The sequence below is a fragment of the Sceloporus occidentalis genome, unplaced genomic scaffold, assembly GCF_023333645.1.
Source record: "Sceloporus occidentalis isolate IW3139 unplaced genomic scaffold, rSceOcc1.0.p SCAF_6, whole genome shotgun sequence".
NCBI classification, from domain to species: domain Eukaryota; kingdom Metazoa; phylum Chordata; class Lepidosauria; order Squamata; family Phrynosomatidae; genus Sceloporus; species Sceloporus occidentalis.
Genome location: NW_028316986.1, coordinates 133,769,884 through 133,796,305, shown reverse-complemented (window position 1 = coordinate 133,796,305; position 26,422 = coordinate 133,769,884). Strand labels below are relative to the sequence as shown.

The 26,422-nt window shown below is 38.9% G+C and overlaps 1 protein-coding gene across 1 annotated transcript in view; it reads right to left on the bottom strand.

Annotated features, from left to right (window-relative positions):
• The window catches only part of LOC149311412 (dystonin-like), a 401,747-nt gene that overhangs the window by 192,927 nt on the left and 182,398 nt on the right, over positions 1-26,422 (bottom strand). Inside the window, 18 exon segments of the mRNA XM_089531013.1 lie at positions 12-138; positions 317-471; positions 731-883; positions 2,157-2,282; positions 3,377-3,472; positions 4,906-5,010; positions 5,098-5,259; positions 5,357-5,434; positions 5,654-5,725; positions 5,727-5,807; positions 5,899-6,361; positions 7,575-7,729; positions 10,827-10,920; positions 18,989-19,116; positions 19,203-19,298; positions 20,633-20,752; positions 21,377-21,483; positions 21,610-21,722. Of these exon segments, the coding sequence (XP_089387139.1) occupies positions 12-138; positions 317-471; positions 731-883; positions 2,157-2,282; positions 3,377-3,472; positions 4,906-5,010; positions 5,098-5,259; positions 5,357-5,434; positions 5,654-5,725; positions 5,727-5,807; positions 5,899-6,361; positions 7,575-7,729; positions 10,827-10,920; positions 18,989-19,116; positions 19,203-19,298; positions 20,633-20,752; positions 21,377-21,483; positions 21,610-21,722 (2,431 nt within the window).

The following is a 26,422-nucleotide window of genomic DNA, read 5'->3' as shown; positions in this document are numbered from 1 at the left end:
TAGAAACCTACCGAAGCAACATTACTAGCTCGAACTGTTTCAATTTCATTTGTCAAGTAGTGCCAGGAGACCACACTTTTCATGTTTACATGCGATTCATGCCACAGAGCTAGGGCATTCTGATATTGCTGTTCAATTCTGAAATGCACAAAGCAAAAGAGAAAAAAATGGGCTGAAATTAGTGGTAAGGCAGGAGAGTTAAGAGTGCTTGTTATGCATTTCCTATACAAATACATCTCAAAGAAAGTTTTCAAAAGGAAAAAAAAAATCACTTAGAATATTATTTTTTGCATGTTCATACCATGCAAATTCATACCTGTTTGCAGTGTCTATTGCTTCTTTATTGGGTGGAGGAACAGTGAAACATACGGAGGGAACCATAGCCTCATTACCACTTGGACTAATCACTTTCCATTTTGCACGATGGGAATTACTTGCCAGCACACATTCATCATCTTTGTAAATGGTTATCTATTTATTAAAACAAAAGACCAGAAAATCTGAATATTCCAAATGTTCCTATACTATTCTTACAAAGCATTTCTGAAAATGCTGTTTCTGAAAAAGTTATAGTAGACCAAAATGGCTGAAACAAAACAAACAGTGAAACCCTCACTCAGGAAGACCCGTTGCTTTCATTATGAGACAGATTTCCAGTAACATATCATTAATACAACCTCAACTATCTTCTCACAGCCACAATAAATTTTAAGAAAGCCAAGGTTCCCACCTCAATTTGTCTGTAGTCACATATGGCTTTAATTGGGATGGATGTTTTGAGTGGATTATCTGGATTCCTTGGCTTCAGCTGAACTACTGCCTTTGCTCTCCCAACAAGGCCTGCCACTGCACTCTTGTACTGCAGGAGTTGTTCTTTCTCTTCCTAAATTTAATGCAAAAGAAAAGAGGGGGGAAACATTAACAGCAGCTGCAACTGAAAAAAAAAATCTTTTCAAACTATAAAATGTTTCCTACTGCTATTTTCAGGGGCTGATAAAAGATTATTCAAAGCACCAGGACAGAATCTAAAAAATAATTAGTAGTCTCAAATAATTATTGGTCATGTGTTGGAAGTGGTTAACATCTCTTGAAAAATGATCTATTTGAATAAGCCATTTTGAACTGATTTGGGCCAACCAAATGTCTCAGTTTTCAATAATAAGGGCTAAGGGGGAAAGGGGAAATCTGATTACTAGGCACAGTTTAGCATATTTATCTGTACTTTGAAGCCCTCTAACTAACAGAATCTCATCACTCATAAAAAAGACATATTTAGCCAACTAGGGGGCTATACAGACGGGTGGCTAAATGTCACCTCTGTATGCCCCGGATCGGTGCCGCAGCAGTCGCACACTGCAGCAGTGATCCGTACACCAAAAGAAGCTGCTCTGAGCAGCTTCCTGGAAGGGACATCATTGGTGCACTCGCGCACCATGATGACACCCCTTTTGGCCAGCGCAATTTAGGCACTCTGTGCCACAGATGCCATCATGGCGTGCGCCGTATGGACGGGCACACACCATGATGGTGGCCAAGCAGCAAAAGTAGGTCTGGGGGCGTGTGGACGCTCAGCCCTAGTTCAGCCCTACTCTGCAGTCAGGCCGGCACAAAGTGCCGGTCTGTACTACCTCTCAGTGAGACACCATGCCAGAATGTATCTACTGTTGCCTAGCTGACAGAAAACTATGGGTAGCCCTCTATATGTGCACAAGCCCATGTATTCAACTGAAACGGCATGTCTAGTGGACTATGGCCACTGTTCTGTTAATCATAAACTGAACTTATAGTAAGGTGCCCCAAGCCTATAATCAGTCAGTTATTGATTTCCTTCACTTTGGTTCAGTTGTGAAAATGAGTAGAAATGGTCTGGTTCAGAATATTAGCCAACAAAATTAATGATGAAAGATTAGGGCAGAATTTAGGACTCTAGAAAAAATTATGCAGAGTTCTGGATAAGAAAATTGTTTAGGATATAAGCATCTTTATTAATTTCTTCTGAAACTAGAATTATTATGAAAATTACCAGATTAGTTCCCTTTCATAAAGTTTATCATACTTTGAGGTTTACCAGCATTACTTCTACACCTGTGGGAAAAAGTGCAACCACGTGAATAGAAAATGTATAGGTGAAATCTGATAGTATTTTTGTATCCTACCATGGACTCTTGGATTAGATCTTCCAGTTTATGAATACTGCTGGACCTGTCACAACTGTATTTTCGATGTACAGCATCTCTTAAATTCTTCAAGTAATCTGCAGCCTCTTTGGCATCATTGAAAAACTAGAATGAAATATACATTTTGGGTGTAAAAATACATTATTGTGTAAAGAAGACTGTATTTTTGTCATTACTTAGAAGTGAGTACAATATTTTGAAGTCTAGGCAGACAAATTCATAGTGTAGTATATTTCTATATCAGAAGCCTCAAATGTACCTTCCTTCTTTCCTTGGGGTCAAGCAGATGGGACAAAAGGAGCAAACAGACCGCTGGAAGGAATGGCTTTTTGCCACTCCTTTTGTGCCCAGGTTCGGGCCACCTTAGGCAGCCTCAGAGAGGTTTGGGGACCTGTACTGTTTGAATACCATGCCCCAAAGGTGCTTTATTTGATCTGGTTGTTTCAGGCCTTTTTTCCTTTCTTCCTTCCAAACCAGAACTCCAAACATGCAAGTGCTACCTCCCACCACTAAAATTATGTTTGGAATAACATGTGAATGTTCCTCAATATGCCAGAAATTAAGACATTTAATGACTGGTGTTGAACATGCAAAAAGAGGAACTATTTTAGCTTCTGACTCATTACATTATTCAAGAAAGTAATGTGCTATCACTAAAACTGCTGTTTTCATTCTGTTATTTCCAAGCTTTGATCTTCTCAAAATAATCTGGCAGAACAAAAGAAAACATGGTTGAGTGTTCTCTACTCTTGTAGCATAGTCCTTTCTCTTCAGCTCAAAAGAAGCAGGAAGGTGGGGCAGAGCTGATATTTAAGCTTCCTTAAAACAATTGAAAAAGAGGAAAAAATAAACCGTGATAGTAACTAACTGTTTTCACATGATGTAAGTATCAAAAGGAACTTGATATCACTTTCCATTTGAACCACACACAAAAAATCAATGCGAAAAAAAGAATTTAAACAAGCACAGTGATCAAGACAAAGCTACACTAGTTATAAATCTGGTAGTTCAGCACAACTGTGCCTTTTTTGTTTTACACACTTGTAGCAGCACAAGGGGGGGGTGTCCCATGAGATTTCAATATTCTGATCTGTTGTAGAGTCACTGTTCTATCAGACACTGAAGTATAATAACAACTTTTTCTTGCTGTTCCTGTTCCTAAGTCTGAAATTTGTAGATTTTAACCATGTGTTACATACCTCAAAATATGCAGTGTTTTCTCTTAGATGCTGTTCAACACACTGACAAAGCTGTAAAATCCAGCTCCACTGTGTTTGCATTGCAGCTCGATAGGCCTGGATATAGGTAGGGGAAAAAGTAATATTTGGTTGTGCAGCAGCAGTTCAAATTAAAAAGAAAAGGATAATACAGCCACTCCTCAGGCCGCCCCTGCTCCTCCACCTGCCAGTCTGAATGCTTAAGAAAAAAACATAACATAGCAGCCCCAAAAACCAGAACCAATTGTATTTCTCTACAAATTTAGTAAAGCCTTTTGAAATTAAAGATATTGCTTGTTAGATTACATGCCATTCTAAACCTGGATGTCTTGGGAAATATTTGTTATACTTCTGCTTTGTTAACAGAGCAATTTCTTTGGCCAGCAATATTTTAAATACTGCTAATTCAAAAATCCCTGTAAGAGTCAAAAGTATCTCTCTCTCAAGCCAGCAGATGGCGTTTCCTCTGTTCAAAGATGACTGCCAACTATATTTGTGAAAGACCCCATACATTCTGGAGTTAATATAAAGGAGACAGAGATTGCCTATCTGCATGTTTATAGAAGGCTTAGCAGAAGCGGCTTGCGGCAACATGTATAAATTAGTAGGAAACTATCCTGTTTGTATAAAATCCATATTGCTGCAGAACATAACATATGTAACTATCAGCTCTGAACATGTCAGACAACTATGGAACCAATAGTCCCATCAATTAATTTTGAAGTCTAAGCCTACCTATTGAAGCCAACACACATTTTAAAGTAAAACAGATTACCTATAATATACAACTTGACTAGACTCCAAAAAATAAATCTAATGTCCAAACAACATCTGAGGTTTATGAGTTAGAACATGTGCCTGCACTTCACACCCTTAAAAGGAAGCACTGTGATGAGACCTCTGCAAATGGAAACTCCCAGGAAATTCCCTAATGCAAAGAAGAGCAGAACTACTGCCTTGTCACAGAATACAAATTTCACTGTCATTTTAACATTTATGGGGTTTTCTTTCTTGGAAGTGGAAAGGTTTGGAATAGAATCTCCTGAAACATGGTATAACACCATGAATAGGAGGACTCTGCATTGCAACATTTTGTTGCAGATTTTACTTGTTTTATGCTGTTAACAACACAGCATTCTGTCGTCACTTAAATACTAACAAAATTGGTGAAGCACAGGTCTTCATGAACTAGAGCGCACTCCATCAATTGCAAAGAAGTTGGAAGATTTATCTGCACACAGGTACACTGAATTGTGGGGTGGAGGGGAGAATTAACAGTAAAGCCAAAGGGACATGAAATGCAATGTATTACAGTATGTATGTCACATATCACTCCAAATATATACAATATGATAGTAAAGATTCCCATTTCATTGATCTTATTCTGAAAGAGAAGCATGGGGTTAGAATATGCACTCACACAACACATCTACATATTGTGTCAATGCCTCATAGAGAATCATGAAAGCTCTGTGTATCTACCTTTTCCTTGGTAGTGCTTAACAACCTACCTCAATTGTTAATCTGGCAGGGTGGTTTTCAAAAAGCAATTGTTCTGCTATTTCCTGAACTGATTTAATAACATCTTCTTTCCGATCAAGTTCTCTCATCAGTTCCTTGCAAATAAAAAGATAATTCATTTTAGAAGTCCCAGTCACATGAGAAATTTAACATTTCCTTTTGAATATATTAACTATACTTACTGCATGGTATTCCTTTTTCCTTGCTATATTTGTGTTTCTTTCACTCCAGTCATATGCAACCTCCTCCTCCTCTTTTTCATTCAACCATATGAGTTCCCTGGTAGCACGTGATACAAAATTGTGAAGGGTGTCAAGGTGTCTTTCCTGATTTCTTGATGTATTCTTGGAGAGATAATAAAATGTTTAAATAAAAATTGCATTTATTTTACTATCAAGGCAGCATACATCTTAAAATCAGATGTCCAAGCAAGGACCTTACCAAAAGTTTTGCATATTGGCTTTCCAGTTTGTGCAATTTTTCTGCATAGCTGAGTTTAAGGGGAGCAGTCATTTGCATCTGTAGATAACAAATTAGACAAAAACACTTTTAAAAAATCAACCATGCAAGTTATTAGAAGAATTTAATATCTCATTTTATTCATGCAATAAATATAACAGAACAGTACTATACTCCAAGCACAATTATGAAACCAGTTATTATCTGATTAACATTCATCAGATAATGTGTATGTATATACATAGCCACAAGATGCTTTTTTATTTTTAAATGCTGTACCTCACTGATTTTTGCTTCTTTAAGGCTTGAGTCAAATTCTTCAATTGCTGCTTGAGTCAAATTCTTCAATTGCTTTGTGGACATTCTTGTGATTTTCTACATGGCTTTCAACACTTGGCAAATCCGAGCCCCATTCAGCCCGATCAAGTTGCACCTTGTAAGGAGAAATAGAACACTAAAGTTGAATTCTCAAAGCTGCCAAGAAAAAAAGATGAAAGTGAAAACTGTACACATAAAGATTCTACCTGCATTTCATCAACCCATCTTAAGAGATCCTGGACAAATTTCATGTTGACTTCCTCTTCTGTTAAGTTCTGATCAATAAACGCTGATTTCATCAGGGGCTTTCGGATCTGCATCAGTTTCAATGTTTGCAGTCCACCAGTGTCAACTCCAGTAATGTAGCTTTGAATTAACCGTGGTGGGAAACCTGGGGTGTATGCTGGGGTGATGGCTGGAGTCAGTCTTGAAGAAAGACCTGATGATAAACCTGATGTTAGACTGGATGAAGTCAAGGAGGGTGACAAACCCTGGTTCAGTCCAGAGTTTAAACTAGGGCTTAAGTTTGGTGCAAATCCTGAGTTTAAGCTTTGTGTTATTCCCGATATCATCATCTTGGTTTGTTCTGTTGTCAGTGTTCTCCCTTTGCTGTAGACTGAGGAACACTCTGCTCTTAAGGCCATGAGGTCATCTCGTAGCTTTGCAACCCTGTTTCAAAACCCAGAAAAACATTTATTATAGAAATTAGAATCAAAATAATATTCTTTACTGTTATACCTAATTTACAGTATAATTCTACTCATGTTCACCCAGAGTCAAACACCACCCTTTTCAATGAGATCCCACTTAATCCCAAACAAGTGGGGTCAAAACTGAAGTATTACAGTAGTAAACATACTTGTAAAAGTAAAAGAAAGTCCCCACAATCAGATTTCTAACAGTCTTATCTTTCTTGAATACCCCTGGGGCTGAATTTACAAAGAAAATGCTTCCTCTAATCTGGCCTCTCTATAGATACAGCCATCACTTCTCAGTAGTGATTTCCATAATCATGATGGGAAATCATTAAGCCAACAGAATAACAGAAATGTCTCCAGAGAAGCAGTGCTATATCTGTGAAAAATGCAGTTTATACAAAACGTTATTCATAAGAATGCATCCTAAAGACGCAAGCAAGACAAACATGATTGTGTGAACTGGTCCTAAGTAACAGTAAGAAAAAGTTGAGGAAAAAGTGCTATGTTTTGAAAAGGGTTTTATTTTTGGTTTTGCTTACTAGCAGCAAGTTGTTCATACATATATGATCTCAGACTTTACAGAGATATGTCACTCATATGCCTATATTTGGGATGTGTATGTATAAACATCAATAGGGGGCGGAAATCCACTGGTAATATCTCAGTCAGCATTATAAAAACCTAGCCAATATCACTATAATATAGGACATCACACTAGAGGACTGATGAGTAGAATATTGTAGAGTAGAATATTGTATGCTCCAAAAAATGAACAACCTTCCCTTTCCAATACACACACATATGCCTAATTTACAGTACCTAAGGGATGGGTTAGGCCTCTGAGATCATCCCCTCAGACAATCACAGATTAATACACATCCACCAAAGTTAAAATGGAAACTTAACAGGTATACCACATATCAGAGATGCTTGCAGGATTCAATAAATATTGGTGCAACGATCCAAGTAAATCCACTAAGCAAGCCTAGCTTGCTTAGGAAATCAGTTGTATATTATTAAATTATTTAATGTATTCCTTACATATGCAGTCATTCTTTTGCATTAAGTTTAACTGTATTAAAATAGTAGGCATTCTCACTTGCAGACTTTATGTTTTTACATAGCCACTAACAAGATACCAATTGTGTGCAAATATTGCTAAATAACAACACAAAGATATGTACCTCTGGACCAGTTGATCTGCCTGATAATATTTTCCATCAATAAGAATCTGCGCATCTATGACTTGTTGTCGAAGTAAATTCTCACATTCAAGTAGATAGCCTGCAATTTCAGCTTCATTCTGGAACTGCAGACCTGATTCTAATCGTTTTCCATCCTGTGTTAAAAATCAAATTCAGTCATTCATTTAACTAGAAAATAAATTATCTATATGAACAGAAAAATAAGAGGAATTATTTTATAAAATTACTTCTCACTTTTTAATGTACACAGTTATGTTTATTAATGGGAGCTGTATAATGTTTATTTGTGAGTTAATGAACATTGTAAAATGGAACCAATTCTTAAGGTGAAAAACAAAAGAAAAGGCTAGATTTGTACATCAATCCTCTACAACATCTGTATGTATTTCTCTCTCTCTCTCTCTCTCTCTCTCTGTGTGTGTGTGTGTGTGTGTGAGAGAGAGAGAGAGAGAGAGAGAGAGAGAGAGAGAGAGAGAGAACACTGTAGGCCCCATCCATTTTATGTAATGGAGAAAGAAGTGGATAGTGGTGGTTGCAGAAACATGAACTATTATCAAACTACACTTACCATGATCATATCCATACATTGATACTCACACTCTCTTTCTCTCTCACATACACACACACACTACAAAAAGCAACCTACCACATTCTTATTCTTCTGCATATGCACACAAGCTCACAGACCAACATGAAAACTTACTTACAGAACAACCCTATTGATATCTACTCAGCAATAAGTTCAGTTGTGTTCAATGGATCTTACTCCCTAATAGATGTGGCTAGGGTTGCAGCCTACATAGGTATATATCATACAATCTCTGGATCATATAAAGATACAATCAGTCAAAGAAAAGACTGACAAAACACATCTGTGCTTAAACTATTTGTTCCACTTTTTAAAACAAATTTTGCTTTCATCAGTAAGAAAGCTAGATTTCAAGCCAAACATCAGGGGTCAGTTCTATGACGTCCCAGAAGGGTGGCTGTGATAGTATGTGGCAGCAAATATAATGAATAATCCTGTGACATCTTAAAGATTAGCCACTACAAGACATCTTAACATGGCACAGTATAAGACATATTGTAAAAACATAATACATATGTTTTGGGGAAACTGAAATGCATATTCATCATGCATTTCTAAGTGGATAGTGTCCACAAAATCATGTCATAATAAAATTTGTTTTTATTTTGAGTGCCATAAGACTTTCTCCCCTAGTCCTAAAATGATGAGGATTGAACAAACTCAGAGAAGAAATAATATCCATTGCTTAAGAATAACATTTTCTCTTATTTCAAGGGTCCCAGGACTTATTATACTCAACACACACACACACACACACAGAGAGAGAGAGAGAGAGAGAGAGAGAGAGAGAGAGAGAGAGAGAGAGGAAATGCTTCCAAGTGTGAGAGTTTGGGCTGATCTACATCAAAATGCTTTGCAACAGGATGCTTAGAAGTTGTTGTTGTGAAAGTTACTTTCTAAAACAGGTACAAACCTGCTTATTTATCAGCATGCTACATAAATCAGTCTTTCTGTTTGCATTCTATGATGTACTGCATTGCTAAAACTGCAGGTAATACTATGCTTACTGTAAAGACATTTTGTTTTTGCAATAATATTTTCTCTAATGTGGGTATAGCTGAAAAAATGATTGGATTTGCATTGATGAAATAATAGATACGTTTAACTCATCTTTCAGAAATAATTTGTGCAGACAATGAAAGGAGATTTGTTGGTGGCTTTCTAGAGGTATTAGGAATGGGCTATCAAGAAATAGAAAGCCAGAGTGGTGTAGTGGTTTGTGCTCGACTGCCATTCTGGAGACCACAGCTCTATTCTTGGTTGGCCATGGAACCTGCTAGTTGTCCTTGGCCAATTCACAAGCTCTCAGCTTCAGGAGAAGGCAATGGCAAGCCCACTCTGAACAAATCTTGCCAAAAAAAAAAATCCTCCATGGTAAGTTCGCCTTTGGGTCACCATAAGTCAGAAACAACTTGAAAGCACCTAACAACAGTAACAATCAAATCCTGCCACTTCAGGATCATGCACTCACCCTCCTTGGACCATGAGCCAACCCTGAACTACAGTGTTCCTGCTTAGTATATTGACAGTACAATCCTAATGTGTTGTGTAGTATTGCCAATGAATTAACAGACCTTTATACACATTTTTAGAAATGGTAAGTCAAACATCACAGAAAGAAGCATGAACAACCTGCTGCAAAATATGACCAAAAAAAAAAAAAAAAGGAAAGATACTAGACTTTATAAATGTCAGATTTTTCAAATACTAGACATAAAGAACTCCTGGGTGTATGTGCAGAATATTACTCTGAAACATTTGCACATTTTAAATTATATTTTAAAACTACTCTCATACTGAAACAGCAGTTGTTACCTTCCCAAGAATTCTCTCCATCCTTAGAATTCATAGGACAGAGACAGAAAAGCATCTGAAAGTGCAGTGGAACTGCCATGTGAACACATGTTTTCTATCTTAAAAAGAAAACATATCTCAAACCATTTACATCAAATTTTGATAGGTCTTTTCTAACCCTCCTATTGCTCATTTGAAATTTCATTGTGTTATTGCCAAAGCAGATGTTGAAATATTTAACCTAAGGATGTTAAGCTCATATATTTAGTACACAGGTAGGGAACAGTGACAGATCTGCCTTGAGGATCATCTGGGCTGCACTATACCTACTCTAAGCGGAGGTGAGTCACTTCAGATTCATATGTCATATATGCAATGAAATAAGCTGCATCAGCTTCTGGGATATCCCAAGATGCAGAGTTGACCCTCCATATCCACAGATTTTTTTTATCGATGGATTCAAGCATCCATGGCTTGAAAATATTTTTAAAAAATAGAAATTCCAAATAGCAGACCTTGATTTTGTCATTTTATATAAGGGACAGGATTTTGCTATGCTATTGCATTTAATGGGACTTGAACATTCACTGATTTTGTTATCCATGGGGGGTCCGGAACCAAACGCCAGCAGATAACAAGGCCCCACTGTACATGCTTTCGCAAACATGGGTATACTGAGCTTCACAACACTTCTGAAAGATATGATACTTCCAGTTTTATTGCCATCTCCTGGCTGTGGAAAGATCTGAACCTAGATGTTTACAGTTCCAACTTCATCCCTTTCCGGACAAGTCTTTCTAGTTTTCAGCACAGAAAATGGATGGAGGAAGCTATTGAAAGACACTTACTGACTGCACAGCATTTCGAGCAAGCATTAGTTTGTCTTCACAGCTCAGGCTGTCTCTATGAATTCTGTTCGCAATCTGCTGCAGCATTTCTAACCTGAAAGATGACAAAGTCATGACATATCAAGGTCACACTTTTTGGAAGGGGCATTAAAGCCACATGATTGCCTTTATTTTTTTACCAAATAAAATGGTATCACATTCTGAAACTTAATTCCAACACTTACCTGGTTCCTTCTATGGGACCACTGCCAAAACTTATACAAGAATTTACAAGAGTTGGACCACAGTTAACCGACAAAAAGTTTTCATTGGAATCGATGCTAGTCCGCGTACTAGTGCTGTTACTGAAGACAGAGTCGCTGCTCTGGTAGCCATAACTGTTGGTGGTCATTTTTACATCCAAAAAGCTGCCCCACTAGCCCATTTCAAATATCAAAAAAGCAAAATGCTTACAAAAAGACACAGCTTCCAAGGACTAGAGACCTTTAAGGAGAGCACAAACCTTGTGTCCTTAAATAGGTCTCAGCATGCATGCCGAAAGCCCTGAAAATAATATTCTGATTCCTCTTCAGAGGATTTTGCCTTCAGCTATATATGCCAATGTGGGCTTGGCTGCCTAGCTTGAGTTGCCTCTACAAGTAAGGACTAATCAGGATGATTAGGGCGTTAACTGGGAATGAAAGTTGCCAAATACTTTATGTAAGTCTCATCCAATCTCAGTAAACTAAATGTTCTGGATAATGGGGAGGGGACCCTTCTATAGTAAACAATCTCTGTATTTATGTTTTCTATGGCACTATGGGGGGGGGGGTTGTTTAGTCTTCCTTATCCAAAATGTGTGGGGCCAGAAGTGTTTTACATTTCAGAATATTTCTATTTGCACACAAGAAGATAATGTGAGAACTTGGCGCTGGGACTCAAGTTAAACATCTGTTAGGGTGCTTTGGTTGTGTATTCCTGCATGGCAGGGCGGTTGAACTGCACGGCACTTGAGGTCTCTTCCTACTCTAGGATTCTATGATTCTATAAGTCTAAACACAAAATTCATTTTATGTGTCATATACACCCTATATACATAGTCTGAAGGTAATTTTATGCACAATATTTTTAATAATTTTGTGCATGAAAACTAGTCTGTGTCCACTGAAGTGTCAGAAAGCAAACGTGTCACTATCTCAGTTACCCATGGGGAAAAATGTGGTTTCTGGAATATTTGGGATAAGGGAGACTCAAGCTGAATAGATATTTCTCATAGATTCATTAGCTTGATTTTTCTAGGGGTCTAAATAATCCCTCATCTAAAGCCACACACACTTAGTTTCAACAGTGCTGCAGCATCAGCTGCTTTCATATGATTCATTGTGATTTACTAAAATCTTATATTCCAGCTACATCCCACTGAAACTAGACACTGGATCCTAGGAATGAATTAAAATTAAGCATGACCTTATATAAGCTGCTCTAGGAGCCTTTTTGGCTGAGGGGGCGGATTATATACATGCTCTAAATAAGTAAATAATATGTGCTTGGTTCATTTTACCACCCATTTGGTAATTTTATATTATGTCTTCCAAAAATACTACTCAAAGTGACTAAAGGGCGAAACAGACCTTGTGCATTTTGATACTGCATGCTCTGAAGGTCCCTGGAAGCTGGCTTCCAGCTGTCCACATGTGGGCCAGCTTCTGAGCATCTTGGGGGTGTGGCCATTAAACACTGCAAGCCTCCAACATACTGGGAAGCCGCCATGGGGCTATGGAAGAGTCGCTAAAGGCAGCTTTTCCACGGCCAAAAAAGAGCTTTTCAGCTTTGTCAGGAGTGGCTGTTAATAATAATATAATTATATTTAGTTAGTTAGTTATACCCCACTCTTCAGCCAAAAGGCTATCAGAGCAGCTTACATTGCAGATGAAAAACATAATCTCAGAATATTTTTAAAAAACCTCACAACAATTAACAACAGGAAAATAAGAACAAATAGACCAAATCTGACAAGTTCAGACCTTCTTCAACAATGTACCAGATAAAATTCCAAAGGCTTGCTTAAGTAAAAGTGTATTTGCTTGTCAGCAGGACAAGAGAAAGAGGGTTGGCCTAGCCCATCTTGGTAATGAGGTCTAGAGCCTGGAGCATCTAGTGAGAAGGCTTTCTCTCATGCCCACACCCAATCTGCCCACAGTGGTGGTGGACCAAGAAGGGTCTCTTTCAAAGATCTTGAAACCCCACAGACTGGTATAGGAAAATGTAGTGTTTCAAACCGCCTGGTCCCAAACTGTATAGGGCTTTGCATATAACAACCAGCACTGTGTTGTTCCCTTAACAGACCTGTAGACACTGAACTCAGGGAGTCACATGCCCTCTGTAACCAAATCAGAACTCTAGGGGGGTTGGACTGGATGGCCCTTGTGGTCTCTTCCAGTTCTATGATTCTATGATTCAAAGCAATCTGCATCATCTGAAGCTTCTGAACACTTTCAAAGACAGCCTCCCATAGAAAATACTACAGCAGTACAAACTGAAGAATCTGTCTTTTCATTAACATTAGAAAATACAGTGGGACCTCAGTATTTGTGGGGGATCCATTCTAGACCCCCCCCTGCGGATACCGGCGTGCTGCCATGGCGGTGTGGCTGTGATCACGCCCTGCCACTGGGGACAATGGGGAGCTATCCCTAATGGTGTTGCAGCTACATGCACGCACCGCCATTGGGGACAACAGGGGCTTGCTGTCCACAGATGCTGAAATCCACGAATGGCAAGTCTGCGGATACCAAGGTCCCACTGTAGCAACAAAAGAGTAACATGAAGTTCCCTTACAAATAGCAGCATAAATACTTATCTTACCATGTTGATGTTGGCCTATGACAGAGATAGCTGCTTACAACAGGGGCTCATTTTTGCCTTTTCCCCTTCAAGTAGGGTTGCCATAGCTGAGGACCTCCAAACCGGGACAAATGTAGGACAAGGTTCAAAAATGTAGGATTTTTTTTTTAATTTTTTTTTATTTTTTTATTTTTTTGTTTTTTGTTTTGTTTTGTTTTGTTTTTGTTTTTTTTTTTTTTAGTTTCCTGGCCAGGAAATTAAAAAAAAAAGGTCCTACATTTTTGAACCTTGTCCTCCTTCTCCTTCCCGGCTTGGGAGGAAGCCTCGGGCTGCTCCCAGGCCGGGAAGGAGCGTGGGGGCCGCCTGTCATCACGGCCATCGCCGCGGTGGCAAGCGGCCTCGCAGAGGCCTTGGAGGACCCCGCAGCCGGAGCTCCGACCACGGAGCCGCTTCCAAGGCCTCCAAAGGGGCCTGGGGAGAGCTTCTCCCAAGCCCCAGAGGCCTTGGAAGAGTGCTCCGCGATCGCGGAGCCGCTTCCAAGGCCTCCAAAGGGGCCTGGAGAGAGCTTCTCCCAAGCCCCACCCTCCAGGCCCTTGCTGGGAGGGGGGTGTCCCGGGGGCGGGGCCAAACTGGGGCGGGACCGTGTGGACCCGCCCCAAACCGGGAAAATCCCGCCCCCAGGCGGGATATGGCAAGCCTACCTTCAAGGGGCTACACCTCTACATTCTGGGCCAACAGAAGTGACTAGAAGTCACTTCCAGTTTTGATTTTACTTTATATTTGACCAATTCAAGGTTGTTTTGTCATCTCTGGGAGAGAGTTTGAGGTCATCTTGGGAATTAAGTCAAACTGTCACATTTTGTCTGTGTTTAGACAGCAGTTTGGGTGATATTTGAGAAAGGTTTTCCATTTCCCAACAATAAAAATGGTAAGATCCAGAAGCTCTAGATGTTTCCTAGGAGGTTTGGGGTCACAAATAAAAGAATGGTTCTACATATCATAGGTGGCTTTTTGCTCAACCCTAATCATTTAATTTCACTTCAGATATGCTATGGGAATTAAACATCTTACTCCAATCCCTTCATCAGTATAGGCAGATTCCTATTACATCCAAAAAATTGCCATATGAATTGGCATATTACTTTTTATATCTCCACCAGGCAATCAGTAATCCCCTCACTCCTGAGATGAGATTTTTAAGCACTCTTTACCTAGCAACTGCCTGGCTTTCAGTCCAAAAGAAAACATCAGGTTTTTATTACTATTACCACTACTACTGTTACTACTGTTGTTGGTTATTTACTTCATGAGCACCTAGGACTGTTTACTTTTGCCCATAAAGGAAGCTGCTCGACTGTCTCCATCCCTGAAAGTAAGTAATTCCATCCATAACCTTATTATTCAATGTTTTTATGTTCTATAAAACCCCACCCAAATTACACCATGGCTGTATTAAACACAATGAGCCATATCTACAAAAACTGAATTAGCTCAGTTCTTGCATGACTGGAAAAAAGATCATACAAGCTACTGCAAAACATGTGGATATTTACATGTGTGAACCCTGAATGCCTGGGTGAGTATGAGCAACACTAAATAAGGAACTCAAATATTTTGCTCTTTACATGCTCAGCTTCAAGAGCAATCAGGAAAGTAATGTCTACTTTAAAACATATTAAGAGTACAGCTGGAAAAGTGATTTTGGTGACTACTACAACATCCAGAATCCTCCAGTCACTGATGATTATGATGATGTTATTTTAATTTATATTCCACCTTGCTCACAACAATGGGACCAAAGGCAGCTAACAACATATCTAAAGCAATAAAGATAAAAAACCTATACAAAAATTTGGTTAAAAAATCAATATAGTTATCTAAAAAGCACTCAAACAAATTATCAGGTTAAAATATTTGATATTTCCCTTCCCTTTGGGTAGTTATTTCTCCCCCCCCCCCTTTTTTTTTTTTTTTTTTTGGTCTATTTTTACCATACATCACAGGAGTGACAGACAGAATAGGGAAACTGGTGAGGAAACACAACCTCCAAATGGTCTACAAACTGACCAAGAAAATACAGCAAATACTATGCTTAGAGAAGGACAGGAGAGACCCTCTCACAGCCGTAGGAGTTTATCGCATACCATGCAGCTGCGGACAAGTCTACATAGGGACCATCAAATGCAGTGTTCAAACACGAATCAAGGAACATGAGAGACACTCCAGACTGGGTCAGCCACAGTAGCAGAACACTTTATAAACCATCCTGGGCATAAAATGCTGTTCGAAAACACTGAAATTCTGGACCATGCTAATAAATATTAGGAAAGCCATAGAAATCCACAAACACCTGGACAATTTCAACAAGAATAAACTCTTAAAATAAACAAAGACAGGCTACCAGTCCTGAAAAACAACAAAATCAGGACCCAGCAAATACTAATGAAATCCACCCAGGTGAGATTCCCAGAAAACAATGGATCACTAATTAAATAGACACCCTGAGGCCTTACCATTCAACAACAGGGCAATACACAGATTAACATGCAAATCACCTCCTCTCAACCAACAGTATATATACCCCACTCTCCTCTGTTCCAGCATTCTCTGAAGATGCCAGCCACAGCTGCTGGCGAAACATAAAGAATAATCCCTTCTAGAACACAGCCTCATAGCCCAAAAAACCCACAAAAAAACTATGTATGCTGGCCATGAAAGCCTTCAGCTTCACATCTTACAGTGTTTAAATGATGTGGTGAGTGAAGTCATCACGCAAGAGCCTCAACATGCTGAAAAGCAACTTGGAAAAAAGAAAGAAATCAGTTCCACGACTGTGTTGAGATCAACAATGGAAGGCCATTGCTTTTGGAGAAGTCCATTTTATATCAAAAATGACTAGCATCAACAGCACAAACCAGCCTGCTCTGTTATGTCCTAGACTTATTCCTACAATTAAGAATTAGCATTTTCATCACTTCACAAGACATAGACACACTTTTGTCCTTTTCAGTGTTTCTTTCCTCTATCACTACTGAAACCTCTACAAAGGAGTTCCAGGAAAACAGCTTTAATTGGGGGTGAATAAAAACAGTGCCATTCTTTCTCCCCGTGCTGCTTTCACTTCCCACAAAAAAAAAAAAAAAAAAAAAAAAAAAATCCTCTTCTGTGACCTAACGAAATTACTGAATGTGGTAGATAAGACAAAGAAACAGGACTCGGGCCATGTCAAAAGCAGGCTGAAGCCCAGTGGAGATTCTGTATTCTGAACAGGATGAGTACCATGCCAAACCAGTATCTTAAAGAGGATGAATTCATTTGGCTTTCACAGAAACAAACAAACCCATAATCAATAAGCAAGGGCTCTTTGCTGTTCTGCCTTTTAAGCTAAAGTCACAGCTAGGAAAAAAGAGATGTGCTGTAGCACTGGCCTAGGGTGCTGCATCTTAAAGACTGGAGAGGAGATCAGACTAAGAAGAAATAAGATTTCTATTTATTCAGGGTTGTCTTATGGGCAAAATGCTTGATTCTCAGCATCATCAGATGTATTTTACAAAGTGTGAACTGCAGCTGCAGACACTGGGGTGTTTGGGAGGCAGGCCTCCACTCTGCATTTTCCTAAGTCTGCTTGCTGCCTTGAATAAATCTTTGTTTTATTCTGTTTCCAGTGCTTGCCAATCAAATGTCCCTGTGGAGCTGATAACCTTGACATAAATACATGAATAATCAAAAGAGTCCCCCTTTTGATTGCTCCCTGGATATGACTTCATAAGGAAAATACTGGGAGTTTCACTGGAAAATGATATAGGAGGAAACATCCTCACTTCTCTGTCAGTCTTTATAAAGTTTTCTGACATCGGCTATCATTATCTTCCTGTACTTCCTATTTCTATTCTTTCATCTCTTCCTCCTCCTCCTCCTCTTCTGCCTTCCCCTCCTTTTTGGGGAAACAAAACCACAGGAAATCCTAAGCACGAAAGCTGTCCATATTAAATGTCTGTAATGGTCCTACTAGGTAAAAGATAAAGGTATTACCTACTAGGTAAAAGATAAAGGTAAAAGATAAAGGTATTCGTATCCGATCATAGGGGGCAGCACTCATTTGCGTTACTAAGCCAAAGAGTCAGTGTTGTCAGAGACTACTCTGTGATCATGTGGCCAGCATGACTGAATAGAACGCTTCCCACCTGAGTGGTATCTATTTATCTACTTGCATGTGCATGCTTTCGAACCGGCAGAAGCTGGGACTAGCAATGAGAGCTCACCCCATCATGCAGCACCTGGCCTTCAAACTGCCAACCTGCCGATCTTGCAAACAACAGAATCAGCATCTTAACCACTTGAGCCACTGCATCCTACTACTAAGGGGTATACTAACTTAAAACATGGATGTTTCACTGACATATCATGGATGAATGGGAAACCTGGAGAAGTTGGAAGAAACCTGGAAGGGGGGGGGGGTGTGAGAGTGTAATAGAATACCTTGGCAGAATGGGTGGATCTTGTGATACCACAGTTTTGAGGAATGACTGTTGTAGTAAGCACTGTGGAGATGTTGCAAGAGATGAAAAAAGAAAGAGGAAGGGAGGTGGTATTCACATTGTATACAGTAGTTCTATGGTATGTGACATATCTAGCAACAACATCAAGCATCCTTGGGCAGCTACTGTGGCTCAATGTTGCCGATTGTATCTACCAGGTACTTCTCTCCTGGCTGCAAGGACTGCAACTTGCCTGCCAAACACAAAATGTCCCTGTTCCCCCCCCCCCAAATGCTTTGCCCTGAAAGTTTTGGCATATTGATGGGGGGAAAGCAGACACCAGAAGGGTCAACCATGTTGTCATAGCTGTTATTTGTTTACTCACACTGCAGTAGAATATCAAAATATCTAAGGCACTGAATTTGAGGAAAATTAAGCTGAATAGCCAATGGATGCCCACTGTTCATCACTCTACAAATGTCTCCTTCAACCCTGATAAGGGGAATTTATACAACTAATATCTTCTTAGTAATGATGATTTGAATAAGGCATAGTAAGTCTTGTAAAGAAGAAAAATCTTTCAATATCAGAAACAACTCACAGTCTCAAAAGTTATCCTAGAACTCCAAGGCAAGATATTAATGCAATATAACTGCTACATGCAAGCTACATTGCAGTAAATAATGTAAATAATTAGGCTTAGACAGTTTATTCAGTTTAAAGGCAATATCCACTATGAATGGATCAGCCAAAAAAATCAGTTTCTAAAATGCCACTGTATCCCAAGTTTGTAAGTGATCTTACAGTTACATTAGTCTATATTACATTGCAAAAGATCGACTGTCCAACATGACAACATACCTTTCAACTTCTGGTCGAAGCATCTTCTCTCTTTCCAACATAGCAATAATTAGTTTTCCCCATTCTTTTTCTATGTCATTTGGGTGGTAACCTTGAGGAAGCTTGATACGCCCAAATTCGATCCAAACCTTTAAAAACAAGGATTGATTGCATAAAACTCAGATAAAAGGGGGGGAAAGGCCAGCATCTAATAATCTATAAAAGTATAGCTTACCTCCAGTAATTTATATAGATGTTTGATTTTTGATTTATCTATCTCCTTTGGTGGAATTTCTGTTTCTTTAAATTGTAAATACTGGTTATAAAGTGCCTAAAGAAAAAACAAACATATATTGCTTTATTTTTATTTAAATATGCAAGCCTGTTTTACTGTCCACTCAGAAATTTTGGCCCACTAAAAGTTAAGAGAAAATCCTTAAATCCAGCAGTGTGAAGCTGTTTTTTGTTGGTTTACTCGCTGTCAAAATGACTTCATGGCTTTACAGAGCAAATTCAACTGTCACTTTCCCATTCACACTCCACTTGGCATCCACACATCTTAAATCTAAAGCTAATATCAATTCTTCTGAGCACTTACGCTCTTGGTTGCGATCTGCAAACCAGCTGGTAGGGAAGCATAAGGTTCGTCTCAATTTCTTTCTTTTCAATGGGAGTAACCATCCAAACCAATAAATTTGTGTAATCTGTGGCAATGGCTTGCGCAGCCTCAGATAAAGCGTATCCTCCTAGTGCCTCCAAGCCAGGGAGATCCCCTGCTTGCCCAATACTTACATGAAAGCTGTACACAAGTTTGGGGCTTCATTCCAACTTTGTAATGACTACAAGGATATTATGATTGTGTCTAATTAATCAAGATGTTAGTCTTTATATTGTCGTGCATGTAAAAGGAAAAAGACTGAAGGCCAGTCTATAAAACTTAAGATAATTGCATCTGTGAGTAGCCCCATGCATTAAACTTCTTTTTTGAAATCTAGGAAGGATTGGAAGGATTCTAGCTTAGCTTTCTCTCTGACATGCTAGCTTTTCATGCACAAGGTCTTATTACACAAGAACGCATGTACAGTGAGCCCTTGGTATCTGCTGGAGTTTGATTCCAGGACTTCCTGTGAATATCAAAATCCATTGATACTCAAATGACAGTAAATACAATGGCATAGTGAAAGGTTGTCCCTTATATAAAACAGCAAAATCAAAGTTTGCTTTTGGGATTTATATATTTTTAAAGTATGGTATTTTCAAGCTGTGGATGGCTGAATCTGTGGATACAGAATCCGTGAATATGGAGGGTCAAATGTAGTGATGTGATGTGCACTACCACCTACATTTCCCCAATGGGCTGCATTGTGCAGTTCTTCAGTGTCTGCAGACTGGTACTTAGCCATAAAGGATGTGAAACTGAACACTATTGCATATATATTCCTGTGCTGGAGTTGAATTAAGGAGGTTATGCCTTTGGGAAACAGTTGAAGTCTTCTGAACATGATACAAAAAAGATCAGAAATCAACTAATTTGTGTAAGTGCAGAGACACATGAGTTTTGTGATTGATCCTCTAAATAAGTAGATGGTTACTCTATAAAGCAATAATGCAAAATTCAATCAAAAGTATCTTGACAGGTTAAATATATACACAGACAACCTTTACCTTAAGTTCCACAGGATTGTTTGGAAACGCTCTATCAGCCATTATCGTGGCATGGTGTCTGATCCACTGGATGAGGTAGTTCACCATATTCTGGTATTCGACCCATTTGACTTCAACATCCTAATAAGCATATATAATCATTGATAAGTGGGAAGAAAATGCATATCAAACCATGTAAAAGCCATTTTATACAACGAGAAGCCTGAAAATACAACTGAACAGTTAGTTCAACTCAGGCTGTATTCGCATTGCAAAAATAATCCAAGGCTGCCAAGGCTCTATCCTATGGAATCCTGGGATTTGTAGTTTGTTGTGGCATCACAGCTCTCTGACAGAAAGGCTTAAAACTACAAATCCCAGAATTCCATAACATTGAGTTATGGCAGTTAAAATCATGCCAACTTGGATTATTTCTGCAGTGCAGATGAAGCCCTAGTGTGAAAAAAACTAAAACTTTCAACCTAATCCCTAATACAGTTGCCATGTCACAACAGTGCAGTGACACTATAAGCCACAGGTCCTAATTGTAAGGATCCCCTTTCCAAGCAATTCTTAAGAGTCAGGTTACAGGCTTTGGCATCAACATGTTTACGCTACCTTGGCATCTAGTTCCTTAATCTCCAGTTCTCCAAATATCAAACAATGTTCTTTTCTCATTGCAGTTTGTTAGGGAAAGTAATCATTCATCCTCATAATTGTATTTTTTACATGAAAAGAGTCTTAAAATACGAATCTCTTACTTACATGTGCACTGATGCCTTCACCACCTTCAGGTACTTTGGGAAATGCATCATAAAGTGATGACACATAAGTAATTACTGACTTCTCATCGGGCGAGGAGACGTCAACATCTAAAAAAATAAGATGACATAACTAATATTTTACTATACACATATATATTGGAACCTTCTATTTCCAATGTAATTCTATTTTAAATTACACTCCCAAGTCACCAGTCATTCCATTCATTAACTCACCTTCAGGATCCAGAAGTCTGCCAACACCAAGTTTTTCTGCTACAAAAAAAGCATGCTCTAAATTTGCAAGGTTGCTTTGAACAGCAACAGTATTCATGTCTATCAGGTCCGGCCTATAAAACAAGAATAATTATTTACTTAGATTTCAAAGAAATATGTAACAGCAAAATTTTTTATTTATTTCATTGAGCTGGAAACAATTATGAAGGATATTAGCATGTCTGATGAGATTAGAAACATGAAGGATATCTGCCAATGTTTTCGTACTCAGCAAAGAAAGTGTGTTTTGATACCCCATGTCTGATCCACTGAATGACAGCTACCCAACTGTTCCAACTCCCATGAGATTTATTTATTTATGTCATTATGGAATTTTTGTGGAAAAATCACCAAGATTTTTTCTCCCCACAAAATATTATTTTTTTAAATTTGTTTTTCCAAAAAAAACCTTCATAAAATTTTCTCACACAATTCAGAAATGCAAAAAATATCAAAAATTATGCAAAATCATTGTCCAAGAGAAGAGATTTCTTTAAAAAATACTTCCATGAGGAAGAGAATAAAGATTTCAAACCATAGCTGAGAGATGGCTGGATATCTCTTGGTTCATTTTCTGGGGCCATTTTTCAGATATGGGCAAATCTCTATGAGATATTTCATTGCATCTATGTGAATTAAGACCTTACTCCCACTGGCCTGCATATTCAATAGGTCTACTGTATTAGTACTAACAACTAGATTTAGACCCAAATATTTGGTAGGATCTTTCCTTAGAGCAAAGAGCTAAATCAAATTGTTTTCCGGTTCTCTCTCTCTTTCATGTTGTTCTATGAAATGCTATGACTTTAAATGTAATTTACAAATTAGCCCAAACTGTTTCACAGGACCCTAACCACCAAAGAAAATAACTGAAGTATATGAAAACCCACTAATTCCCATCTCAAATACTCATTTTCATTTATATAAATAACATTATGTTATATATAAATAGGCATAAAAACAGATTTTTCCAGAAGACATCATGGCTCTGTTCGAACATTGCCTCACCACAAGCTATTTCCAGTGAGACAATGGATTCTATGAACAGAGAGATGGGGTTGCAATAGGAAGCCCTCTAAGCCCTGTGATAGCAAACTTTTACATGGAACACTTTGAAAAGCAAGCCCTGGAAATAGCACTGAAAAAGCCCTCAACTTGGTTCCAATATGTGGATGATACTTTCACCATTTGGAGCCATGGAGAAGAAGATATGGCTGTGTTCCTGAACCATCTGAACAACATCCACCCCAACATCCAATTCACTGTGGAAAAAGAAAAGGAAGGAACACTGCCATTCTTGGATGTCCTAGTCATCCGCAAACCAAACCAACGTTTGGGTCACACAGTACAGTCCGTCCTCGCCTTACGCGGGGGATCCGTTCCGGATCACTCCGCATAAGGCGAATTCCGCCTATGCTCGAGCCCCATTGGAAACAATGGGGCTCGTGTGCGGCGGCACGGGCGCGCGGGGGGCACAAGCGTCCATTCAATTGAATGGGGCGCGCCGCCCCTTCCGCCCCGTGCGCCCGCCGCGGCTTGAGCGTGTATGCTCAAGGCCGCGTATGGCGCAGGCGCACTGTATACAGAAAACCCACACATACAGACCAATACCTGCACAAGAATTCCAACCATCACCCAGGACAAAAAAGAAGCACAGTCAAAACACTGGTAGACCGAGCAAAACGCATCTGCGAACCCCACTTCTTGGAAGATGAACTGAAGCACTTGGACTGGGCTCTACAGACTAATGGTTATTCCAGCTCAGACATCAGAAGGGCTGCCAGGCCCAGGAATACCCAGAGAAGTGAAGACAAGCAGCCACCCAAAGGGAAGGTATTTTTACCATACATCAAAGGAGTCACAGACAGAATAGGCAAAGTGGCGAGGAAGCACAACCTGCAAATGGTTTACAAACCGACGAAGAAAATCCAGCAAATGTTTCGCTCAGCCAAGGACCAGAGAGACCCTCTCACAGCTGCAGGAGTTTACCGCATACCATGCAGCTGCGGACAAGTCTACATAGGGACCACCAAACGCAGTGTGCAAACAAGAATCAAGGAACACGAGAGACACTGCAGACTGGGCCAGCCAGAAAAATCAGCAGTAGCAGAACATGCCACAAACCAACTTGGGCATAAAATACTGTTTGAAAACACTGAAATTCTGGACCATGCCAACCATGCCAAATTCTGGACCATGTCAGGATGCACAGGGAAGCCATTGAAATCCACAAACACTTGGACAATTTCAACAGGAAAGAGGAATCCCTTAAAGTAAACAAGCTTTGGCTACCAGTCCTGAAAGATAACAAGATAAAGACTCAACAAATGGAAATGAGAACTCTCCCAGTTGACAATGATCACTATCAAGCAGACATTAATCCTCTTGTGCAGACCCTCACACCCTAAGGCCTGCCATTAGCAACAAACAATATACATGCAAATCACTCCTGCCTTTCCAGGTCACACAATATATATAGCCAAGTCCTTTCCAAGCAAACATTCTCTGAAGATGCCAGCCACAGATGCTGGTGAAACATCAAGAAGAAACTCTGCTAGAACATGGCCACATAGCCCGAAAACCCACAAAAAACTATGGATGCCAGCCATGAAAGCCTTTGACTTCACACAGGCATAAAAACCATTACATTTTCCTCTAAAACCATTGTCTTCATCTGGGCTACTTTTAAGACTGGAAGACCTATTCTATCAAGCAACATAGTGCCCTGCATGTCTTAGATTTGGATAAGTTCTTAAATACTAACCTCTCAATCATATTACTGTATCAGCAATACTACTAATACATCCTATACATGGTCATTCAGCAGTGTTCCACTGAGTTCAATGGGGATTTCTGCTTATATGGCTACAGGTTTAAATCATTTTCCTCCATTACTATCTGACTAGAGTCAGCATGGATATAAACAGCAGAGCAATAGCAAACAAATTAAGAAGAGAAATTTCAAGCTGAATGATGTCCATAGCTAGTATCTAGTACCAAAATGGGAGTAAACAGCTCAATGAAAATGTGGCACATAATTAATCATTAACTGAATGATTATGGTCATTTGAGATACTATTAAATGCAATTACAGTTTAAACAGCAGCGTAGAGGAGATGAAAGGTTATGTAAAAGGTGTGAACATGAAAGATATAAGTGAGCAGTGATAATTTCAGAATTCCCTCCAATGTCATGCAATCTGTCAACAGCCTTTCCATTTTTTGTTTCCTCAATGCCAACCCCTGTGCACTCTCCAAATATGTTTTAGAGGTCTTCCAACCTTGTGGAGCAGAATTGTCGATATACATGAAACTGCAAGATGATGTTTCCTTGATGGTTACACACAGCTGGAAATAACCCTCAGCCAACATTTAAAGAATTATTTTTTTCTCTTGCTAAGGTAAGACATTTTATCTCTGTAATAACTGTCATCAAGGATTTCAGCAAGGATGCATGTGACACACAAAAGCTTTCACAATATAAACCTGCTCATTCTTCCCCAGTTTGGGAATCAACAATGCTTTTGTCATTTATTCTTCCATGCAATAGAATGGTTGTAATTTCTTTGAAATGTGATGGATTTCAATCAAAATCAATAAAAAGAATTTGGGGCTTCTAAACGTTAAGAAACTATCCCCAGAGTCTACTACTGTTTCAAAAGAGACTACTCTCCTGTTTTAAATTAAAGCCAAACTAATTCATTCAAGAAAATAGGGGACATAAAACTATTTTCTACTGAGGTAACACACAAATTGAAAATTATTTTTAAAAAGAACCTTTTAAAATAGTGGATTTAGAAAGAACTCAACTTTTTTGCTATGGACACAATAATAACAACAAAACATTAATGAGAATTTACTTTGTAGTTTACATGCCTTATCCACAGTTGGAAGGAGGCATTCTATCTAGAAACATATGCCTACTGTTTTTATTCTACTGACATTTCACACATACTGATAGTAATGAAGTAAAACATGAAATGCAAAATACCAAATGATGCCTGTTCAGCTGCCAGTTTCTCAAACAAGAAAGGGCAAGTTTTTATACAAGCTTTGTCTGTTCATGGGGAAAGAATCAACAACAACAACAACACACAAGCAACGAGTAGCTGACTGAAATCCAACAACATTTTCATGCAATGTGCAGTGGAAGAAAGGAATTGCCTTTTCTTCCCAACCAAATCATTTGATTTCTACTAAAGTAACACAGAACCTGCTATATCTGCTGACTTCAGGCTTCCATAATTTTTATTATTCACATATACAAAATCCACAATATGGGACATTAAACATGTTGGTTCTATAAAAATGAAAAAAAAGTAGTTAAATGTGAGAATGTAAAAATTTCCACTAGCTAAGAGTGTGCAAAGAAATGAAGGAAAGAAGCAGCACCTCCATTATTACATCTGGTCTGGGGAATAGGTGAGTGGCAAATTTGCCAGAATAAAGGAAACATTTCTATCTCTCTTTCATTTCTATGGGAATATTCTGCTGAATGCAAGGCTTGAGAAAACAAGCAAAGCATCTTCCTTCTCCCAGGATGCTGGTGCTCACTGGAGGTAGCGGGACAGATGGAGAGTTACCAGAGGCAGAGCTAAGAAGTAATGTCAAAAGTAAGAACATTACCTACAACGTTATTTTTGGAAGTAACAAGGGCATAAAAATAACCATTTGAAAATATAACATTACAGAACAAGTTGTGATACAGTTCTATAATCCCAATGCTTTTATGGCGCATTTTGAGGTGGTTTTTTTTTTTAATTTTTAAAAACTTT